The sequence below is a fragment of the Typopeltis vanoorti genome, chromosome 18 (assembly GCF_054136105.1).
Source record: "Typopeltis vanoorti isolate ZY-2024b chromosome 18, IOZ_Tvanoo_1.0, whole genome shotgun sequence".
Taxonomy (NCBI): Eukaryota; Metazoa; Arthropoda; class Arachnida; order Uropygi; family Thelyphonidae; genus Typopeltis; species Typopeltis vanoorti.
In genome coordinates this window covers 64,880,884-64,904,920 of record NC_143566.1, presented here as the reverse complement: position 1 = coordinate 64,904,920, position 24,037 = coordinate 64,880,884, and the positions used below count along the sequence as shown (strand labels likewise).

Here is a 24,037-nt window from a genome sequence, read left to right as displayed (position 1 = left end):
AGGGAACTGAGAAACCATATATTGAAACACTAAAACATATTTACAATAATGCAACTTCTATAATTAAATTATATAAAAACAGTGAAAAGTTCCCAATACAAAAAGGCATCCGGCAAAGTGACACCATATTTCCCAAATTATTTACAGCTGCACTAGAGGAAGTCTTTAGAAGCCTTGATTGGGAAACAAAAAGAATAAACATAAATGGAGAAAGGCTGCATCATCTGAAATTTGCAGATGATATTGTCCTAATAGCAGATAATCTTGAAGATCTGGAAGAAAGGCTAAATCAACTAAATGAAGCCTCCAGAGAAATTGGATTAAAAATAAATAGAGAAAAAAATAAAAATAATGATGAATAAATACATAAACCATAGAACTATCAAAGTTGAAAACCATGAAATAGAACAAGTTACTTCATATGAATATTTGGGTCAATTGTTATCCTTTGAGGAGTGCCAAAGAAAAGAGATTGAACGAAGAATTCACCTTGGATGGATGGCTTATGGGAAAATGAGAGACATATTCAGAAGGGTCTAAAAAGGAAAGCTTTCGACCAGTGCATACTTCCTGTCTTAACATATGGAGGAGAAACATGGACTTTAACAGAGGCCCTAAACAAAAAGCTGAGAACAACACAATATCGCATGGAAAGAAGTATGCTAAAAATAACATTAAGAGATAGGAAGACAAATATCTGAATAAGATCTCAAACAGGTGTCATGGATATTGTAAAATACATTAAACAGGCTAAGTGGAGATGGGCTGGAAGATATTGCCAGATGCAGTGATGGGAGATGGACTACAAAAACAACAGAGTGAAGCTAATGGATGGAGCAAGACAAAGAGAAAGACCGAGAAGAAGGTGGAGAGACGAACTGGAACAAATTGCAGGAGTGAGATGGATGGGAGAGGCAGAAAACCGAGTGGTCTGGAAAATCATGGGGGAGACCTTTGTCCAGCAGTGGACAGAACCAGAAGGTTGAAGAAGAAGACTGTCTGACCACAGATCCGAGAGCCTAGTCTGGCAACACCCTGCCAAGAAGAGTCAATTCATGCTTAAGGAGAAAAAGAAATAAAGGATGTATGAATTGGTCACCAACATGCAAAATCACATGCTTTATACGTAAAATTTTCCAACTGTTATACAATCAAAATCCTTTGGAGAAAGATTAGACTCATCCTATGCAAATGCAAATAAAGTATTCTGGCAGACCATCCGCCGCCTTCGAGGGAGGAAATCGTGCACACCAAGGGCAATTAAGGCCTCTGATGGTGCACTTTTAACAACCGAGAAGGATATCCTGCACAGATGGAGGGAATACTTTGAGTGCCTTCTTAGCCCGGGTGGCCCAGCCGTTGTGGACAGCAGATGTGGGCAATGACTAGTCTCACAGCAGAAGAGGTCCATTTAGCAATAAAATCGCTGGGCCACCCGGGTTAAGAGGGCTCTCAAAGTATTGTGATTATCAATCCAGTCCATAAATATCATGGACTGGATTGATAGGCACAGCCGAGGCAGTGAGTGTGTTAGACTTGGAAGATGTAGCATTGGACGTCTGCTTTTTGCAGATGACCTAGTTCTGCTTATATCTTCCACAGATGACCTCCAGCAGACCCTGGATAAGTTTGTAGCTGTTTGTGCAGACGCCAGAATGAAGATCAGTGTGGTCAAAAAAACTGAAACATTTGTGGTCTCAAGACAACCAAGACAAGATATACCACAGTAATTAGATTTTAATAATATGTAGATATTTCATCTTAAGTATCTTAGGACATCATCTGTATGGTTTTTACAAATAATACTAGGAATTACATACAAAGGAACAGTTAGCGCACATGCTTAACATTGGAATCCCTCTATGTGTACAGTAGTGTGTTTGAGGACTTAAAAAAATTCGACTGTAATTATAATGAAATCATTATCCCAAAAGTCTGGGAAATTATTATCCTTACTGTATGCCCACAGATGTGAGACCTTTCGACACTTCTACACATGCCAAAAGAAGGAGAATCCATTCCGATAATCGGGTGATCAATCCGTCTCGTGAGATGAGTTGTTTATTATTACACGTCGGAAAATTAACTTTTCTTTTATGAACATTGTAGTTTTTAAAGTGGTAACTATTTTGATTGTATACATACATACATCTTCAAGGCCCACCTTTCCTAATTGGGTTGTGGGGGCAACAGCTGCAAGAGGAACTTCCAATGGTCACGATCCTCTGCCACCAAGCTCAGGTGTTCTGGTGGGATTCCCAAACGTGCCCGCCCAAGGTTTTGGATATAATCTATCCAGCGAGTCCTCGGTCTTCCATGTGGCCTCCCACCCTCCGGCTTGGCAAAGAGGACCTGCTGAGGGAGCCTCTCTTGTGGCATTCTGACCAAGTGCCCGTACCAACGTAACTGTGATCTCTCAACACGAAGAAGCAGCGGTTGAGTATTGAGGGTTTCCCGAATTGCAGAGTTTCTGACTCTGTCGAGTCATGTCAGCCCCGGTATCCGGAGAGTTCATCGAAAAACAGTTTACCGAAAGACAATTCATCGAAGGCAATTCATCGAACAACAATTCATCGAAAAAGCAATTCACCGAATAAACAATTCATCGAACAACAATTAATCGAAAAAGCAATTCATTGAAAGACAATTCCCCGATAAAGCAATTCACCGATGAGCAGTTAATCGAAAAGACAATTCATCGAAACGCAATTGATCGAAAAACAACAATTCATCGAAAATACAGTTCACCGAAAAATGAATTATAAGGCGTGTGGGGGCGAAGATGTGTGTGCATTTTTTTTTTTTTATTTGTTTTGGATTATTTTGAGAGGTATATATCTTTTTATTATCCTACTATTTATAACTACTATTTATCCTACTTCGTTCGGAAAGCGATTTTTTGGTGGGGCATACTGGTTGCAATGAATGATAGCCACTGAGGCGGGTATAGTTGAGATGTTAAGAGAACATTTCATAAAGGGATTTCATCCTCGTGAAATTTTTTAGCTCATATTCTAACTGTTGATGAAACATGGCTTCGTCACTATGACCCAGAGAACAAACAACAGTCAATGGAGTGGAGACACAAAGGTTCTCCATGGCCAAAGAAGTTTCGAACCAAACAGTCAGCAGGGAAAGTTCTTGCCATTGTCTTTTAGGATATGGATGGTGTAATCCTTACCTTACCTCAAGAAAGGTGAAACTGTTACAGCAGCTCTGAAGGAATTGAAGGAGGTACTGAAGGAAAATCGGTTCGAGAAACTAAGCAGAGGCGTGTTGCTTTTGCAGGATAATGCACCTACTTATGAAATCCAACAGATAATATACGACTTGCAATTTCAATATCTACCTCAAACACCATATTCACCAGGACTGGCCACAGGTCCAAACCTAGAAATTTTGTCGCCATGTGCAGTAGCATATTTTTCCGCCCCTTCCCCTTAAAAAAAACTCTTTTAATGACGTCTTAAAAGCCATGATATTAATCTAGGCTTCAACATCTCTGATCATAAATTCTAAATAGCAGCATTAGCTAATAAAAATTCATACGTTAATGAAAAAGGATCATAAACTATATATTTTTACAGAGAGAGAGAGAGAGAGAGATTTCCTCTTAATGTGCAGTATAATAAAATGATTCGAAACGTGTTATTGTACTTCGGGATCTTTTAATTTTTTAAAGGGAGGGGGGGAGGCACAAAAATGTTGCACTCAGGCCGCGCAAACCCACGGAACGGCCCTGAAGATCAGTCACTAAGAGTTGTGTAGATTCTAGTTAATTGTTAAGAAAAGTTAATTGCTCTCCACATGTTTACTTGTGGCACCAAATAATGAATGAATAATTCCAGGAAAAAAAAGTTTCTTTTCCAGGCATTAAAAAATACACAGCCTACATATTTACAAATGAATTGTAAGAATAAATTGCTGGTAGACAGTGTCATTTCCTGATAACATGATCAGGAAATGAAAGTTTATGCTAAGAAAGAAGATATATATATACAGGGTGTTCGGGATAAATTTGACATATTTATAATTGATTATATTTTTCCGTAAGTTACATGTATTAACACACACTTCTCTTCATTTAAAAGTTTGGACCCTTCTTCATTCATATACAAGATGTCAGAAAGGATGGATAGCTGGAACCCACCTGAATCATGGAAGAGAATAACTTGTATCATGATGATTCGTGCCCGCCATCAAAATAAGGATATTACGACTGCTGCCCAATGCTCCCTGAATACAGTAAAAACAATCAGGCATGAACTAGAGACTTGCAATGGTGACTACGAGGATGTAGCAAGAAGAAAGATCCCTAGCAGACGATCTGATTGCGTTCGTACAGCAGAATTCCTCGCAAATCTGCAGGAACAGGTGTTGAAGAACCCTGGCATTGGAATTCGGGCTTTGTTCGTGGAGTTGCTAACTGTAGTCAAGCCCTGGATAACAAGGGTAGCCAATGGTAGGCCGTATGTATGGCAGCAGGATTCGACCCCTTGCCACACCTCTGGGAAAAGTCAAAAATGGTTGTCTGAAAATTTCTACGACTTCACCAGTCCAAATGTTTGGCCTCCAAACTCCCCAGACCTTAACCCCATGGATTATTTTGTATGGGGCGCAGTTGAAAAAGACACCAATCGCACTTTCAGTAATACAAAAGCCCAGTTAATGGATAAAATTAAAACAGTTTTTGCGGCCCTTCCCAGGGAGACTGTAGCATCAGCTTGTTCGAGGTTCCGAAGCAGAATTGAAGCTGTGATCGATGCTAATGGTGGTTATTTTGAGTAAATCTTGTTGATAGTATTGTAATTAACTCTGCCTGTAAAGTTTTTTTTGTCAATTTATTAAATTTAATAGATACAAAGAAGATTTTCTTTTTCCTTACGAAACTGTCAAATTTATCCCGAACACCCTGTATATATATATATTCAAGATACCAAGTAATTTTATATTAACTTGGTTTTAATCCTATTTCCCAAGTAAGCAAACAGACAAGAAAGTCAAGTTTGCGCCTGTAAGTAGTGGAAGTCCAAGGCAACTCTTGGTAATGCCAGTCGAGGCAACTCGTGGTAAAGGTGGATGAAGCTCTGATCACTTTTCTTAGTATACTTTATTAGTATATTAATTTTTATTTGGTGGGGGGGGGGGGGGGTGGGGGGGGGGGGGGGTGGGGGGGGGGGGGGGTGGGGGGGGGGGGGGGTGGGGGGGGGGGGGGGTGGGGGGGGGGGGGGGTGGGGGGGGGGGGGGGTGGGGGGGGGGGGGGGTGGGGGGGGGGGGGGGTGGGGGGGGGGGGGGGTGGGGGGGGGGGGGGGTGGGGGGGGGGGGGGGTGGGGGGGGGGGGGGGTGGGGGGGGGGGGGGGTGGGGGGGGGGGGGGGTGGGGGGGGGGGGGGGTGGGGGGGGGGGGGGGTGGGGGGGGGGGGGGGTGGGGGGGGGGGGGGGTGGGGGGGGGGGGGGGTGGGGGGGGGGGGGGGTGGGGGGGGGGGGGGGTGGGGGGGGGGGGGGGTGGGGGGGGGGGGGGGTGGGGGGGGGGGGGGGTGGGGGGGGGGGGGGGTGGGGGGGGGGGGGGGTGGGGGGGGGGGGGGGTGGGGGGGGGGGGGGGTGGGGGGGGGGGGGGGTGGGGGGGGGGGGGGGTGCGTCCTTCAAAAGATGAATAAGACTTCCAACCGCTGCTCATCTAAATATAACACTAGATAAGTATGCTTCTAAAATGTTTACAGGTTTGTTTTTTAAGACTCTTTATTCATCATTCCTTATTTTATTATTTTCCTTTCCTAGAGAATATTTTAACCTTTTATTTATATTTTTTTTTAACAAACTGCACCGATTACCTCCTCAAAACCCAGAAATATACCCACACATATACTCATTAGTATTCTTAGCCTATTCCTTCCCTTATTAACTGCAATTACTTGCTTTCGAGGTTATTCGGGAGATAAGTGCATGTGGCACTCCTGTCGTTGAGGAATAACAGAAATAGGAGTAAATAAGTGAAACATGATTGAAAAATCTTCAGGAATGAATTTTTTCAAGTTTTCCAATATTTTTACTCTGAATTCCTGTATATTTTATTATTATATTGTGAAAAATATTTACATCAAAAAATCAATTTATTATTATTATTAGTAGTAGTAGTAATATTAATGATTAATACTATTTTCCCTCATCCTCCTCAATATAATGATTGTTGGTATAGCAATGCTGCTTTACTAAGGAATAATTACAGAACAATATGGATTGTTATTGTCTTTCTTGTCCGATTTGCCTATTTCCAGGAAGAAAAGCCTAGTCATCTCAGTATTAGGCCTACTAACTTACGTTCAGTAAATTTATTTATTTATTACATTTATTAATGAAAAAATTTTATTTGGATTCCGTATTTGAAACTTTTACAAAAAAATATCGAACCATTCCAGTTTTCAGTTCAGCTATATTCGGGGCGACAAAGAAAAATGTCGAAATTATGAATTACAATAACTCGCTGACTTAGCAGAAGTTTTCAGTACAAGAAGCTGAATGCACGGTTCAGTTTTAGTTCGTAATGGATCACTTTTATCATGATATTTCCGTAAAGAAGTTCCTAAATGATATTAGCAATTTCACTCTGGCTGGATGAAATTAATGAAATTTTTAATTTCAATCGACTAGACTTATTGTGACAAAATTTGGTAGAACGAATTTCTTAGCCTATTCCTCCCCTTATTAACTGCAATTACATGTTTTCGAGGTTATTCGGGAGATAAGTGCATGTGGTACTCCTGTCTTCCCTACAGATAAATCGCTAACTGTACAATGAAGCAGGATGTACACTTACATTAAATGCTCTAAAATGCAAGAAAATAATTATTACGTTTCAATGACCGCTTCCATATGTTGTCTGTATCATGAGTAACGTTCCGCATTGTTACTGAACATTTTCTAAATAATAGTTTGTAAGAAAAATGCCTTTTCGATGAATTATGAAAGAATTCATCGAAAAATTTTCGGTGAATTGTTTTTTTGATGAATTGTCGTTCGATGAATTGTCATTTGAGGAATTGGTCATTCTACGAATTGCCATTCGTTAAATTGTCATTTGAGGAATTGGTCATTCTACGAATTGCCATTCGTTAAATTGTCATTTGGCGAATTGTTTATTCGGCGAATTGCTTTTTCGATGAATTGCTGTTCGATGAATTGTCCTTCGATTAACTGTTTTTCGATGAATTTGCCTGTAACCGTCAGCCCTGCAACCCCTCGAAGGAACCTCATTTCAGCCGCTTGGATTCGTGTCTGCATTCTTTCGGTCATTACCGAAAGAATGCAGACACTCTCATGACCTCTCATGACCATTACTCTCATGCCCATAGATGAGGATGGGGACATAGACTGTATTGAAGACAGCCAGCTTTGCCTTCTGGCTTAAATCCCGCTATAATACTACCGAACGGCCAAGCTCCAGCAATATTGAACTTGCTAGGCCAATTCGAGCATCTAGCTCTACGTCCCATTTTCCATCATTCATGAATATGGACCTAAGGTATTTAAACTTCTCCACCTGCCTCATTGGGACTCCACTTACATTAGTAAAGTATTAGTAAAGTGCACTGGGATGGTTGTCTTGTAGATCGCGAGTGGCAGAATCCATACTGCTGGTCACTGATGATTTGGTATCAGAGTTGTTTGTTGATGACTTTCTCCATAATTTTAGAGAGAACAGAATTGGAAGGTAAATCATAGGTTGACTTTTATCACCTTTCTTTGGGATGGGCTGAATGTGGACCTGATTCCATGTTGTTAGGTCAATGCCAGTCGAATAGGACAGATTGAAGCAGCAATACAGGACAGGTGTTAGTTTTGGGCGGTACAATTTTATTGAGGATCCTTCGGATTTCTTAATGCAGAAAACTATGGGCAACATGAAGGGAACTGTTCTTGGTAGTTTTAGAGAGAAATTTGCCCAGGTCATTAATGCATAAATTTGAAGAGAATAGTAATGCCAGTAAGATGACCCAGTCTTTGGGTGAGATAACTACAGTACCATATGCGAGAGTAGTGGGTCCCTTCTGGTCCCTTGCCAATGGTCTTGTCAAGGGACCAGAAGGAGCAACTGCAAATTGGGTAGAAGGCAAGTTTGTAGCATTTGGTTCTTTCAGTTTCTGGTTTGGACTTATGGTGGCTGAGAATTTGGAGTGGAATGAGGAATGAAAGCCTTCATTCCTATGAGAATGATTTCTGTTATTCAGCCTGAGCAGGTGTTTCGATCAGGAGAACTGAACCAGTTGGACCATGGGAAAGAGGAATAGAAGTCACGGAGGTCCTCCTAGTTGGCACCCTTGTAGTACCAAAGGAAATGAGACTGTGAGATGGTAAGTGAAGGTTGTTCTGTGGTAAAAAAAGACTTGTATGAGGTTGTTGTCTGAGCCACCAAGAGGAGAACTGATAATTACAGTATACCTGGAAGGGAAGCTTGTTAGGAAGAAGTCAAGTGTGTTCGAAAATTAGAGGGGGTTGTCAGGTATACTGGTAGGAAGATTAATGATCTGAGATAGGGCATTGCTGATAGCAAACATCTTAGCATTCCTACCTGCTTGGTCAGTAAAACTGGAGAAGGGGAACAAACGTGAGTTGTGAGGAGGACATCACTATTGGGATATTTCAACTGCAGAAAGTCGAGCTCTAGAGAGAGAGTTAGTTGAAGAGATCAGAGTGGTTCAGGTCTGTATCCCCCAAAGGCCTATAGTCGGCATCTCTTTATCCACAGCTCATCACCACATTTCCAGTGGTGTTGTATTCATAGAAATTGGACAAGACACCAATCGGCTAATGTACTCTTTACAGATGAGAGTCGTTTTAGTCTTTCCTCCAATTCTAGATGACACGTGATCAGGTACAAAAGTGGTACTGCTTACCATCGTGAGAATGTTTATGAAAGGGATATATACAGCAGTGCTGGGGTCATGGTGTGGGATGGCATTATATTTAATGGATGCACAGAGCTACAAGTGCTGGAAAAAGGGACTATCACTAGTGAACAATATTGCATTGGGGTTCTACAATGTCATGTTTGATTTTTCTGTGGTGCTGTAGGTGAAGAATTCATTTTTATGAATGAGAATGCCAGACCACATCAAAAAAGCATTGGCGATACATCTAGAGACTGAGGAAATTAAACTCCCGAATCACTTAGTGTTAAGAATGGATATACAAATCAGCTCTCACAAGTATGACATTGTGAGAGCTGATTTGCAGTTTGGAGTGAATATATTCCACATTGAATTGTCTCTCTTGCCCCAGTCCTGAAGATATTTTCAGGCATAAACTTTGTTTGCTCACACTTGGATAAAGGATTAAACTAAATTTATTATTGTCTCTACACAGTTTTCTGTGAGCACTGTACATTAATTCCTTAAGTATGTCTTTAGGAAATTTGTAACGTTTGCCAAAAATGCACTGTGATTTAATTTATATGAAATTTATAACAATTTTTGTGTAATGTAATTTATTAGTATGTTGGCAATAAATTCATGTCCACATTTGGCTGTAGTCATGAAAATTTTTTCATCGTCATCAAATTCCTGCCATGTACCCTCAAGAGGGTGTACATGATATGATAGTATTACATGAAAAAAATTACATCATTTCTAACTTCCTATCTACAATTTTCCTCCAAATCAATCTGTTACTTGTCAAGACTCCAACATTATCAGATCTTATATTTCTATCATCTAAGGCACTTTGTACCGTATCAATCCAGCTATATCTTGGTCTTCCTCTAGGTCGTTTTGCTGCAAAGCAGAGAACATTTGTTTTGCTAATCTTTCTTCACCCATTCTGTTTAATTGACAATACCACCTGAGTTTAGCTCTGCTAACGCATTCCTGGATGCTGACAATGTCAAGTTCTTTCCTAATATCCTCGTTTTTAATATGATATTGCCACTGATGACATCTGTTCACGCCTATAATCTTTCTCAGGACTCTCATATCTGCAGTCTCTAGTCTTTGACCAAGTGTTTTACTTCTGACCCAGTTCTCAGATCCATAAGTTAAAACTGGTTTGAACACTGTCTTGTATTCAGCTAATTTAGTGTTCCGACTAATTTCTCTCTTATTCCATATGAATTTATTCAATTGACTTCTCACCATACCAGCTTTGCTGATTCTGTTGTCTATTTCTATATTTAATTTACCATCTTCACTAAAAAGCATGGCTAAGTAGCTGAAATGTTTTACTTGTTCCACAGGTTCTCCATTCACAACACAGTTGACATTTTCAATGATTCTGCCTATTTTCATTATCTTTGTCTTTTTATTGCTGACCTTCATACCATATCTATTACAACAGTTATTCGATTTTGTCAGAGAATCTCGCAGACTTGTAGTGGATTTATTTAGAAGTATAACATCATCCACATAAAGCAAAGAGCTAACATTAACATCTCCAATTTTGATATCATGTTTAATACCACTTTCCTTCATAATGTGATCCATACAGATAATGAATAACAGAGGGGATAATGTACATCCTTGTCTCACATCAGTTCAATTCTAACTGCTGACTTACAACTCAAATAAAGACTAAGTATTGCTTGATATAATGTCCCATTGACACCATATAACTGCAGCATATTGAATAGCTTCTCTCTTGGCACCTTGTCATATGCCTTTTCCAAATCGACAAAACTTAAATATAGCGCTTTGTTATATTCCCATGCTTTCTCGACTATTTGTCGTAAAGTGAAGATCTGATCCTGACAGCCTCTATTTGGCCTGAATCCAGCTTGTTCTTCACCAAGCTTTTCTTCCACAATTCTTCTCAACCATTTCTCAAGTATACTTGCATAGATCTTGCCAGGAACACTCAGTAGGGAAATACCTCTGTAATTCTCACATTCAGTTTTATTTCCCTTTTTATATATGGTTACTATGAAAGCTCTACTCCAATCATCGGGAATTCGTCCCTCTGTCCAGGCTTTCTGAACTATGCAGTGCAGCCACTGTAAGACTTTTATACCACCATACTTCAGCATTTCTGGTCGAATATCATCTACTCCTGCTGCCTTTCCACATTTCAAGCCTTTGATGGCTTTTTCTACTTCAAGTATGAATATGTATTCTTGACTGCGTGCCTGGTCAGTGTTTTTTACCACTGCCGTCATCACTGCATGTTTCATTTAGCAGTTTTTCAAAGTAATTATTCCATACTTCAAGGATATCTTTTTCTCCTATTTTCATGTCACCTTTATCATCTCTAACTCCTTTTACAGCACTCTTTCCTCCATTCCTAAGCTTCTTCAACAACCTCCAGAATATTTTGCCACTTCTTGATATTTATTTTCTCTATTCTTGCCAAAGTCCTCCCATGACTTTTGTTTAGCTAGTTTTACACAGTGTTTAGCATTCTTGCATTTGTCTCTGTATTTTCTAAGAGCACATGCTGACTTATTTTCCAGGAACTTTTGATATGCTTTCTTCTTTTCCTTCACTGCCTCTTTAACTTCCTGTGTCCACCATGGAGTTCTAATTTTTCTATCCTTGCAGACAATTTCACCACATGCCTCTCTAGCTAAATCAATCACGGCTTTCTTCAAGGCTTGCCACTGAATCTCCAAGGTTTGATTCCTGTTCTCAAACTCTTTCATTTTTTCTTCAATAATCTTTGTGTATTTTAGTCTACAGTTCACATCTGAGAGCTGCTCAACTTTTATTTGCTTTAAAACTTTCTTACATGTTATTCTTTTCAATATGAAATTCAATTTTATTGTGCTCAAGACTAAATAGTGATTACTTCCAATTTCAAATTCTTTGTACACTCTGGTGTCCTGCACCAGGGAGAAAACATCACTATCAACAATAACATAGTCAGTGAGACTTTTCTTATTCCGTGCCTCTTCTCTCCATGTGAATTTGTGCACAATTTTATGTTGGAACATGGTGTTAGTAATAACCAGTCCATGTCCTGAGCAGAAATCCAACAGACATTTGCCATTATTATTAGCTTTACTCTTTTCTCCAAATTTTCCCAAAATATTTTTGTATGTCTCACAATCATTTCCTACTCTGCTATTGAGATCCCCAACAAGGACCAACTTTTCCTTTTTCATTGTGTCAGTTGCTTTCTCTAGAGCCTCAAAAAATTCCTTCACTTCTACCTTAGAAGAACCTTCTGAGGGACCATAGGCACAAATAAGTCTCATTGTCCAGTTCTGTTGGATTGTGATAGATTGGGATTTTTGGAACTCCTATCTTATCACAATCTAACATGCATTTCCAAACAAAAATGGAATATAAATACACGTGATTGCCTCTGAGTATTAAATTAATGCTATATAAATATATCAAGCAATTATTACTTTGAGAAAACAAATAAATGTGCATTTAGTATCACTCACGAATGAGTTAAAATCAATAATGGAAGTGTAAGCCTTTAGCAGAGTTTTATAAAGTAATATGTATTAAAAGATATAGAATGTTAGCACAAATTCAACATGGGGGGGAGTGAAGTCCAAAGGTCATGGAGCAGTAATGTTGGGGAGCGGCTCGCCCCAAGCAATAGAGTGATGTCACTGCACGTGCGATATAGCCGAGAAGGCTGGATGCCGTGACGTAAGACCACGTGAGTATGTTGGCTGGATATTGCGGAATGCGAGAAATGCCGAGAAAGAAAAGTGGAAATATAAGGGTCATGCACCCCTCAGAAGAGGCTTTTTGTTCCTGGATCTCCTAGAGTGTTCATCTCGAGGTGCCGTGAGCAGGTGAAGGGTGGCAGTACCTCCATTTTGGAGGGTTTCGATAAAGGCAGCAGCGGAACTCGGCGGTCATATCTCCACAGAAGGAATAAGCCCGGCAGTACACAGAAAGCCAGATTGGAGCACATGGACATTTCGTTTATGGAAAAGCAGATTCTGGTAGACCATTGACGCGATGCAGAACAAAAGGGCAGATAAGTATACTTTATTTGTATTTTGCTGATTGTGAATGAGAGATTTGTACCACGTTGTAAAAAACAGAAGAAAGAACATTAATGATATTAATTAGGACTGTGCTGCTATGATTTAGAGAAGGTTACCTTAAATCTTACTGTCTCCTATTGTGATAGAGTTGCATTATATGTTATAGGAGGTTATGAATATGTCTAGAGTGAGGAATTGCTAATTTATGAAGGGATTGTAAAAGATATAAATACTATCTTGTGAGGTTTGAGTGAACTACTGAAAATTAGAGTTATTGTGATAATCATGCATGATTAAGGTATTTAAGAGTATAAAGAAGAATCTTACTTCAGAGAATTACAGCACATAATCAGTTTTAAATATACTTATATTATTGTATTATTTTAACTCTATCCTGACTGTCAGGAACTCCCTTAAGAATGGGAATTAAGCTTATTGTATTGTATGTACATATTTATGATATCTAATAAACCTTGCTTTTGTATCTAACTAAGACTATCTGTGAATTTTGGAATCCGATGCACCTCTTATAAAAGTAATACGAACCTATGCGGGAGACTACAGAAAGGTAGAGTTTGGACATGTCTGCAAAGCTGCAAGGTATCACTTAAATACTGTCTTGAGATCACCTCTTGATTGATAATATTGTTTAATCTAATAGTGCTAAGTGACGCAGTGAAATATAAATTTTCTTGGTGTTTTACGAGCGGTAGATCTCAGACACTCTGGTGTTGTCTCGATCTCGAGGCAATTCCATTGTTCCCCAGAGGTACCACGTGATACCCGTATGAGAGTTTAACAGGGATCTGACCCAGAGACTAAAGATATAAATATGAGCAGAAAGTACGACACAACAGTTCTCCATTCTCATATTTGCCCATACACATGTTCATAGTTACTCTACTTGAGACTGACTGCCATTTAAGAAGATTAGCCTCGTATTTTGTGTTGAATATTATGGCTACTCCTTCTTTTCCTTGATTGTCATTGCCTGAATATAACATTTTGTATTTATTACTCAGAAAGATCTCACCAGTTTTTGTCTTTTTTGTTTCAGTGACCCCTATTATGTCGATCTGGTACTTATCTAATTCCTCAGCTAGCTCCATTTCTTTGCCATTCAGGCTTCTTATGTTGATAGTACCGATCTTTAACTCTGGTGATGTTGAGTTGGGGTGTGTTTTCAGATTTGTTCCAGTAGCTGACTTTTCGCTGTTCGCCCCCCTGGTTCCCTGGTGAAAACAACGGGGGGGGGGGGTCTTGTTTAACCGGGCGACACCCCAGCCGGCATGAAATTTTGTCATGTTGTACTATCATTTTTTATTTTGGTTTAACCAATAAGAATACAATTTGGTCAGCTAAATCCAAAATTGCCTGCATATCCTCGTTCGTTCAGTATCCAAGTAGATACCCAACAGGGTGCACCACAAGAAGATGAGGATTGGACATCAGGTCAGAAGCCCTGGTCGGTTCTCCGCATTCCTTTAAAGGCTATGTGGAGGTCTCCTCTCAGTTATACAGCTTTGACCCTTAAGCACCCCTAAAATTTTTTCATATAGGTAAAAATATAGTTTGTCCTTAGCTTTTGGACACCAGTGTATTATTATTCTCTTATGACAAAGTGAGAAAATGCATATTCAATATAAGATTAGAAGGAAGGAACGAAGGAGGTATTAATGAAGTCACTCACATTATGTCAATATCACAATCCTATTATATTAAACATGAATTGTATATTATTTCCATATGACAAAGGCAGAAAACACTAATTCAGTGTACAGACGGGAACTAAAAAGTCATATACAGCTTACCTCTAATCTGTATGATATTTCAGGCAATTTGGTCAAGGTGGGTTCCTTATAAATGAATTCTTCACCATCTAGATCTCCAAACTTGCTACCATAAAAACCCACACGAAAGTAAGTACCAAAAACTCGTTTTCCAGCCTAAAATTTAAATGATTACATTTTTTATTCAAGAAAGGTAAGAGGCAGATTAAAATACTATAACTGCAGTACATATAAATAATAAACATTTATTCTTTATCAGTATGGATGCATTAAATTTTTTACTGAGAAGTGAAATTTGTAAACACATTTTATCTGACAACAAAAACAAAAGAGATGTGTAATGCTTCCACTGACAACTACAAAAATAGGTTCTGTTTGTACAATAATCAGTACATATTTTTTGTTATCATATGTAAAGTGTTATAATAAATGCATTAGAATAAGCATAGTAGTAGAATTCATTATCTAATAGTATGGTCAGATAATGCAGTCTGCTCTAGGGATGAAACATGAAATATTTTAAAGCCACATGAATCTCCTGATAAGTAGGGTAGTTGGATTACACATGTCACAAAAAAAAAAAAAATCTATCACTTGTAGTGATATTCCTAAATTTTGCTGGTTGGAGCAGTAATACTTTCCACATGTTCAACCAGGGCAGCAATAAAAATCCTTTCATTTAGTGTTACTCCATGATCAGAATTCAGAAAAATCATGGAGACTACAACCGTGTTAGAAATAATTACTTTAATTTCCCGATATTTCAACCTTCACATTAAGAACTGAGAGGAGACCTCCACATAGCCTTTAAAGGAATGCAGAGAACCGACCAGGGCTTCTGACCTAATGTCCAATCCTCACCTTCTCGTGGTGCACCCTGTTGGGTATCTACTTTGATACTGAACGAACGAGGATGGGCTGGCAATTTGGGATTTAGCCGACCAAATTGTATTCTTATTGGTTAAACCAAAATAAAAAATGATGGTACAACGTGACAAAATTTCATGCCGGCTGGGGCGTCGCCCGGTTAAACAAGGCCCACGTTGTTTTCGCCAGGGAACCAGGGCGAACAGCGAAAAGTCAGCTACTGGAACAAATCTGAAAACAAACCCCAACTCAACATCACCAGAGTTAAAGATCGGTACTATCAACGTAAGAAGCCTGAATGGCAAAGAAATGGAGCTAGCTGAGGAATTAGATAAGTACCAGATCGACATAATAGGGGTGACTGAAACAAAAAAGACAAAAACTGGTGAGATCTTTCTGAGCAATAAATACAAAATGTTATATTCAGGCAATGACAATCAAGGAAAAGAAGGAGTAGCCATAGTATTCAACACAAAATACGAGGCTAATCTTCTTGAATGGCAGTCAGTCTCAAGTAGAGTAATGTGGGCAAATATGAGAATGGGGAACTGGACAATGAGACTTATTTGTGCCTATGGTCCCACAGAAGGTTCTACTAAGGTAGAAGTGGAGGAATTTTTTGAGGCTTTAGAAAAAGCAACTGACACAATGAAAAAGGAAAAGTTGGTCCTTGTTGGGGATCTAAATAGTAGAGTAGGAAATGATTGTGAGACATACAAAAATATTTTGGGAAAATTTGGAGAAAAGAGCAAAGCTAATAATAATGGCAAATATCTGTTGGATTTCTGCTCAGGACATGGACTGGTTATTACTAACACCATGTTCCAACATAAAAATGTGCACAAATTCACATGGAGAGAAGAGGCAAGGAATAAGAAAAGTCTCATTGACTATGTTATTGTTGATAGTGATGTTTTCTCCTTGGTGCAGGACACCAGAGTGTACAGAGGATTTGAAATTGGAAGTGATCACTATTTAGTCTTGAGCAGGATAAAATTGAATTTCATATTGAAAAGAATAACATGTAAGAAAGTTTTAAAGCGAATAAAAGTTGAGCAGCTCTCAGATGTGAACTGTAGACTAAAATACAGAAATATTATTGAAAAGAAAATGAAAGAGTTTGAGAACAGGAATCAAACCTTGGAGATTCAGTGGCAAACTCTGAAGGAAACATTGATTGATTCTGCCAGAGAGGCATGTGGTGAGGTTGTGTGCAAGGATAAAAAAATCAGAACTCCCTGGTGGACACAGGAAGTTAAAGAGGCAGTGAAGGAAAAGAAGAAAGCATATCAAAAGTTCCTGGCAAATAAGTCAGCTTTTACTCTTACAGAATACAGAGACAAATGTAAGAAAGCTAAACAGTGTGTAAAACTAGCTAAACAAAAGTCATGGGAGGACTTTGGCAAGAATATAGAAAATAAATATCAAGAAGGTGGCAAAATATTCTGGAGGTTGTTGAAGAAGCTTAGGAATGGAGGAAAGAGTGCTGTAAAAGGAATTAGGGATGATAAAGGTGAAATGAAAACAGGAGAAAAAGATATCCTTGAAGTATGGAGTAATTACTTTGAAAAACTGCTAAATGAAACAAGCAGTGATGAGAGCACAGTGATAAAAAACACTGACCAGGCATGCAGTCAGGAATACATATCCATACTTGAAGTAGAAAAAGCCATCAAAGGCTTGAAATGTGGAAAGGCAGCAGGAGTAGATGATATTCGACCAGAAATGCTGAAGTATGGTGGTATAAGAGTCTTACAGTGGCTGCACTGCATAGTTCAGAAAGCCTGGACAGAGGGACAAATTCCCGATGATTGGAGTAGAGCTCTCATAGTACCCATATATAAAAAGGGAAATAAAACTGAATGTGAGAATTACAGAGGTATTTCCCTACTGAGTGTTCCTGGCAAGATCTATGCAAGTATACTTGAGAAACGGTTGAGAAGAATTGTGGAAGAAAAGCTTGGTGAAGAACAAGCTGGATTCAGGCCAAATAGAGGCTGTCAGGATCAGATCTTCACTTTACGACAAATAGTCGAGAAAGCATGGGAATATAACAAAGATCTGTATTTAAGTTTTGTCGATTTGGAAAAGGCATATGACAAGGTGCCAAGAGAGAAGCTATTCAATACGCTGCAGTTATATGGTGTGAATGGGGCATTATATCAAGCAATACTTAGTCTTTATTTGAGTTGTGAGTCAGCAGTTAGAATTGAAGGAAGTACAGGAAGATGGTTTAATGTTAAATCTGGTGTGAGACAAGGATGTACATTATCCCCTCTGTTATTCATTATCTATATGGATCACATTATGAAGGAATGTGGTATTAAACCTGATATCAAAATTGGAGATGTTAATGTCAGCTCTTTGCTTTATGCGGATGATGTTATACTTCTAAATAAATACGCTACAAGTCTGCAAGATTCTCTGACTAAATTGAATAGCTGTTGTAATAGATATGGTATGAAGGTCAGCAATAAAAAGACAAAGACAATGAAAATAGGCAGAATCATTGAAAATGTCAACTGTGTTGTGAATGGAGAACCTGTGGAACAAGTAAAACATTTCAGCTACTTAGGCACAATTTTTACTGAAGATGGTAAACTAAATATAGAAATAGACAACAGAATCAGCAAAGCTGGTATCGTGGGAAGTCAATTGAATAAATTCATATGGAATAAGAAAGAAATTATTCGGAACACTAAATTAGCTGTATACAAGACTGTGTTCAAACCAATTTTAACTTATGGATCTGAGAGCTGGGTCAGAAGTAAAACACTTGACCAAAGACTAGAGACCGCAGATATGAGAGTTCTGAGAAAGATTAGAGGCGTGAACAGATGGCATCAATGGCAATATCATATTAAAAATGAGGATATTAGGAAAGAACTTGACATTGTCAGCATCCAGGAATGCGTTAGCAGAGCTAATCTCAGATGGTATGGTCATTTAAATAGAATGGGAGAGGAAAGATTAGCAAAACAAGTGTTCTCTGCCAGGTTGGCAGGAAAACGACCCAGAGGAAGACCAAGATATAGGTGGATTGATACGGTACAAAGTGCCTTAGAGGATAGAAATATAAGATCTGATAATGTTGGAGTCTTGACAAGTAACAGACTGATTTGGAGGAAAATTGTAGATAGGAAGTTAGTAATGATGTAATTTTTTCATGTAGTACTGTCATATCCTGTACACCCCTTGAGGGTACATGGCAGGAATTTGATGATGATGATGATGATGATCTGGAGTATACACATATATACAGAGACAAGCTATATTACATTTAAAACAGTATGCCAAATAGACAATGATTTGATCAACAGTTATTCTACTGGCTTGACCTCTAGTGAAAAAAATAAAATAAAATATTATGGAGGACAATTTCATATAGATAGTTTTTTTATAGCAAAAGTGGTGTCCTAATTTAAAGTGAGAGTTGTTATATTAGAGTTAAGACCCTGGTAATCCTATGTGATAAAAAAAAAATTACATTACATCACAATGTGGTATGAATGTAAATTTAATGAGGCCTGTGAAATTCTTATCGACCACCTTAATCTTAACAATAATGATGGTCTAAAAATCCCAATGGAAGGCACCTATTCTACCCATATAACCTTTCCATCTATGAGTTAAACCACTCGTAAATTTGAGTATGGGATAAGCATTCATCATCGTATGCTTTTTGAAGCATTTGATGCATTTCAGTAAAATGTTTACCAAGTTTAACACAAAAGTCAATCACAGCTCTCTGTTTGAAACTCATTTTCTGACCATTTGTCAAAACACACTGTCACTCTTGGCATTATAACTTAGCTTCTAATGAAACAAATGTCATAAACAGTTGACACAACACTAATGAAGGTTGCCGCTTTCGACAACAAAAAGATACAACATGTGCTGCCACTAGTTTCTTCTATTTTCGAAAAGTTCAGTTTCTTTTTGGACAGAGGGTGTATATGTGTATACTCCAGATGATATCCTTAATATGAAAGTTGAAATGTCTGGAAATTCACGTAATTATTTCTAACATGGTTGTAGTCTCCATAATTTGTCTGAAATGAATCACAGCAATAAAAGTTTGCTTTCAGAAACATCTGTCAACAAGTACATTTGTGTAAGAGAATAAAAAGGTAACAAAATTGGGTAAAAAGGTGTGCTGTTATGAAGGTCTTGAAAGATCAGTGACTTTTGTTGACTTATTGAGGATCTTCTTAGACTAATTGGTGTATCTTTAGTTTATTATTGTGGTTTTAAAGTGTATTTATTGTAATAGTGCATTTAATAACATAACTGTAGAAATATTTTAATTAGTTTTAAGAATGGTGCTGAAAACTTGCCACAACAGGGCAGTGTCTAAAGCAGAAGTTAAGTTGTTAGTACCAAGGGAAACCTTTCTCCTGATGAGCAGAAATGTTGCTGCAGTGATGATGATAATACAGCCAAGGATAATCTAACATTGGAAATATCTCAATTAAAAAGATTGTCAGAAAATTGATGAGAGAATTGGAAAAATATTTATTGAAATTTAGTCATGATAAGAAAAAAGGATCAAAACAAGAAGAGAAAAGAAAGCACTGAACTTGGTAATAATAATAATAGTAACAACAAGATAAGCTCCTTCTAGCTTCCTGGGAGAAAAAAAATTAAAAATATGATAAGCATAATATAAAAGCAGAAAAGAAAAGTAAAAGAGATGGTAGTTCTTGTTGAAGCTAATAATTTAAGTTGCACTGAATACAGTATTAGAGAGGATATGAAAGGTCTGCTGGAAGAAGTGAGAAAGAAATATGAGAGAGTAAAAATTGTAGGCTTGCTTAGGAGTTGTTAAGACCTGGAAGCTCAGTTGCAGGGAACAATGAATGCATAACCAATTTAGCTTCGTGAGTACTAAATGAGTGATCATTATATGGTGACTTTAATTTTCCAAACACTGACTAGGTAGAAAAGAAATATCAGGTAAGAATGAAGCAGAATTTATTGAATTTTTGTGAGACAAATCAAGCAATGCACGAAAGAAGGAACTCAAGATCAAAGATTGTTATATTTGTTCATCGCATCAGAAGCAGTTTCTGTTAAGAATATGACTATTTCACCGCCAGTTGGTGACATTGATCATGCTATGCTTTCCTGGGAAGTAGCTAACTATTTTGACATTCCAATTAGGACAGGTTACATGCTGAGCTAGAAAGCTGGAAATTATGATCATCTTAGGAGAACTATCTTTGGTCCCATGGTATCAGTGACTGAATGGGAGAAATATCAGCAATGCTGGGAATCTTTGAAAAGTGCTTAAATGAGGTGGTATCAAAATATATCCCTAGAGGAGTTTGAATAAATAGGGTGGGAGTGAAATGGATGTGTAACCTTATTAAGCAAGAGATCCACAGGAAGAATATGACGTAGAAAGAAAATCATGAGAATAAGAGTGAGAGGAGTCATGATATATATAACATGCAGCCCAGAAAAGTAACAAGTATTGTGCAGAAAGCTAAATCGGAGTATGAGAAGAAATTGGCTGTTCAGGGCTAAAGGCAATCCAAAAGGAATTATTGTTATGCTGCAAGCAAAAGAAAGAATGAATGTGAAAGAATAGCTTTATAGAATGTAGATGGTAATCTTGTGTCAGAAGCTGATGAGATTGTTCAATTAATTGGTGCTCACTTTGCTAAGATATATCAACCAGGAGTATGTAATGTGGTGTACAGTGCTACTATCACATTGGATGCACAGTTAGAGGTGCATGACAATGTGGTTGAAAGACTGTTGCACAACCTGAACAAGAATTCAACAATAGGAACAGATGAAATATCAGCACAAATGCTAAAGGCATATTCAGCCAAATTGGCTAGGCCTTTGACATGCTTATATGAACTGCATCTCAGCTCAGGGAAGATAACACAGTAAAGGAAGGAATATGTGATAGTTCCATTGTACAAGATTGGTTTCTGGTGTGGTGGTGAATATTTTAGACAAGTTGGTAAGAACCCACATACAGAAATGGGTAGACATATATGCTGTAATCCGTAAGGAACAGCATGGGTTTATTAAAGGAAGGTAAGACTTTAGCAATTTTCTTATATTTTATTAACTGTTATGGTTGAGTTGGATAAAGGGAATGGATACACTATGATACTGTTGAATATTGCTAAGGCACATTAAAGGCTGTTGCATAAACTGGAGAATATGGATTTGGAATATAAACTCTTTCTTAACTTAGATAAGTGGATCAGATAGACAATATCAAAAAGTGTCACAAGGTGGGTGTGAATATGCCAGTTTAAGGTGTCCAGTGGCAGCTCTTGGGTCACTGTTGTTTAATCTATACTTTAATGATATAGGAAGGGTCTAACAGGAGATGTGCAATTGTTTGTTGATGATGATGTGAAGATAGGCAGGACAATTAGGGATGCTACTGATATCCAGAACTTAACAGAATAGTATGAATAGGCTAGAAACTTGGAGAAATAAAAATATTCATCAGTTTAATATTGGTAAGTGTAAAGTTATGTACTTTAGTGTGATGAGATTTCCAATGGCATATTATATTAGCAGGGTTATGTTATAAAAACTGATGGTTATAAGTTCAAAAGTCACATAACAAAAATTGCAAATACAATTCATAAAATAATTGAGTGTTGAAGCAAAGTTTCACAAGTAAGGATAAGGAAGTCTTTCGTGTCTCAAAAGCTTGATAAGACCTCACCTGACTATTATGTGCAGATTTGGTGTCCTAGGTTCCAAGAGGATAAAGAATCTGTGAATATGTGGAAAGAAGAGTTACAAAGATTATTCTGGGATTGCAGAATTAAGATTATGAGCAGATATTGAGAGTATGTGGATTATAGACTCAGGCTAACAGGAGAAAGAGGGTGATATGATAAAGGCTCACAAACTTCCAAATGGGTGTTATAAGATATAACATAATTTGGGATTTAGCTGACCAAATTGTATTCTTATTGGCTTAAACCACAATATTAAATGATGGTACAGCATGATAGAATTTCATGCCGGCTGGAGCGTCGCCTGGTTAAACAAGGCCCCCTGTTGTTTTTGCCAGGGAACCAGGGTGAACAGCGAAAAGTCAGCTACTGGAACAAATCCTAAAACACACCCCAACTCAATATTGCCAGAATTGAAGATTGCTGAATGGCAAAGAAATGGAGCTAGCTGAGGAATTAGATAAGTACCAGATTGACATAATAGGGGTGACTGAAACAAAAAAGACCAAAACTGGTGAGATCTATCTGAGCAATAAATACAAAATGTTATATTCAGGAAATGACAATCAAGGAAAAGAAGGAGTACATATAGTATTCAACACTAAATATGAGGCTAATCTTCTTGAATGGTAGGCAATTTCAAGTAGAGTGATGTAGGCAAATATCACAATGGGGAACTGGACAATGAGACTTATTTGTGCCTATGGTCCCTCAGAAGTTTCTCCTAAGGTAGAAGTGGAGGAATTTTTTTGAGGCTTTAGAAAAGCAACTGACACAATGAAAAATGAAAAGTTGGTCCTTGTTGGGGATCTAAATAGCAGAGTAGGAAATGATTGTCAGACATACAAAAATATTTTGGGAAAATTTGGAGAAAAGAGCAAAGCTAATAATAATGGCAAATGTCTGTTGGATTTCTGCTCAGGACATGGACTGGTTATTACTAACACCATGCTCCAACATAAAAATGTGCAAAATTCACATGGAGAGAAGAGGCAAGGAATAAGAAAAGTCTCATTGAGTATATTATTGTTGATAGTGATGTTTTCTCTCTGGTGCAGGATGCTAGAGTGTACAGAGGACTGGAAATTGGAAGTGATCACCATTTAGTCTTAAGCAGGATAAAATTGAATTTCATATTGAAAAGAAGAACAAGTAAGAAAGTTTTAAAGCGAATAAAAGTTGAGCAGTTCTCAGATGTGAACTGCAGACTAAAATATACAAACATTATTCAAGAAAAAATGAAAGAGTTTGAGAACAGGAATCAAATCTTGGAGATTCAGTGGCAAGCTCTGAAGAAAACATTGAAGAGTCAGTGAAGGAAAAGAAGAAAGCATATCAAAAGTTCCTGGAAAATAAGTCAGCTTTTGCTCTTAGAGAATACAGAGACAAATGTAAGAAAGCTAAACACTGTGTAAAATTAGCTAAACAGAAGTTATGGGAAGACTTTGGTAAGTACATAGAAAATAAATATCAAGAAGGTGGCAAGATATTCTGCAGGTTGTTGAAGACACTTAGGAATGGAGGAAAGAATGCTGTAAAAGGAGTTAGAGATGATAAAGGTGACATGAAAATGGGAGAAAAAGATATCCTTGAAGTATGGAGTAATTACTTTGAAAAACTGCTAAATGAAACATGCAGTGATGACAGCACAGTGGTAAAAAACACTGACCAGGCATGCAAGTCAGGAATACATATCCATGCTTGAAGTAGAAAAAGCCATCAAAAGTCT

At 38.1% G+C, this 24,037-nt stretch overlaps 1 protein-coding gene across 1 annotated transcript in view; it reads right to left on the bottom strand.

The window, feature by feature from the left end:
• Zir (dedicator of cytokinesis) overlaps positions 1 to 24,037 on the bottom strand; it is a 667,641-nt gene that overhangs the window by 135,417 nt on the left and 508,187 nt on the right. Inside the window, exon 37 of the mRNA XM_090407837.1 lies at positions 14,744 to 14,878. Within this exon, the coding sequence (XP_090263963.1) occupies positions 14,744 to 14,878 (135 nt within the window). The remainder of the gene's footprint in view (positions 1 to 14,743; positions 14,879 to 24,037) is intronic.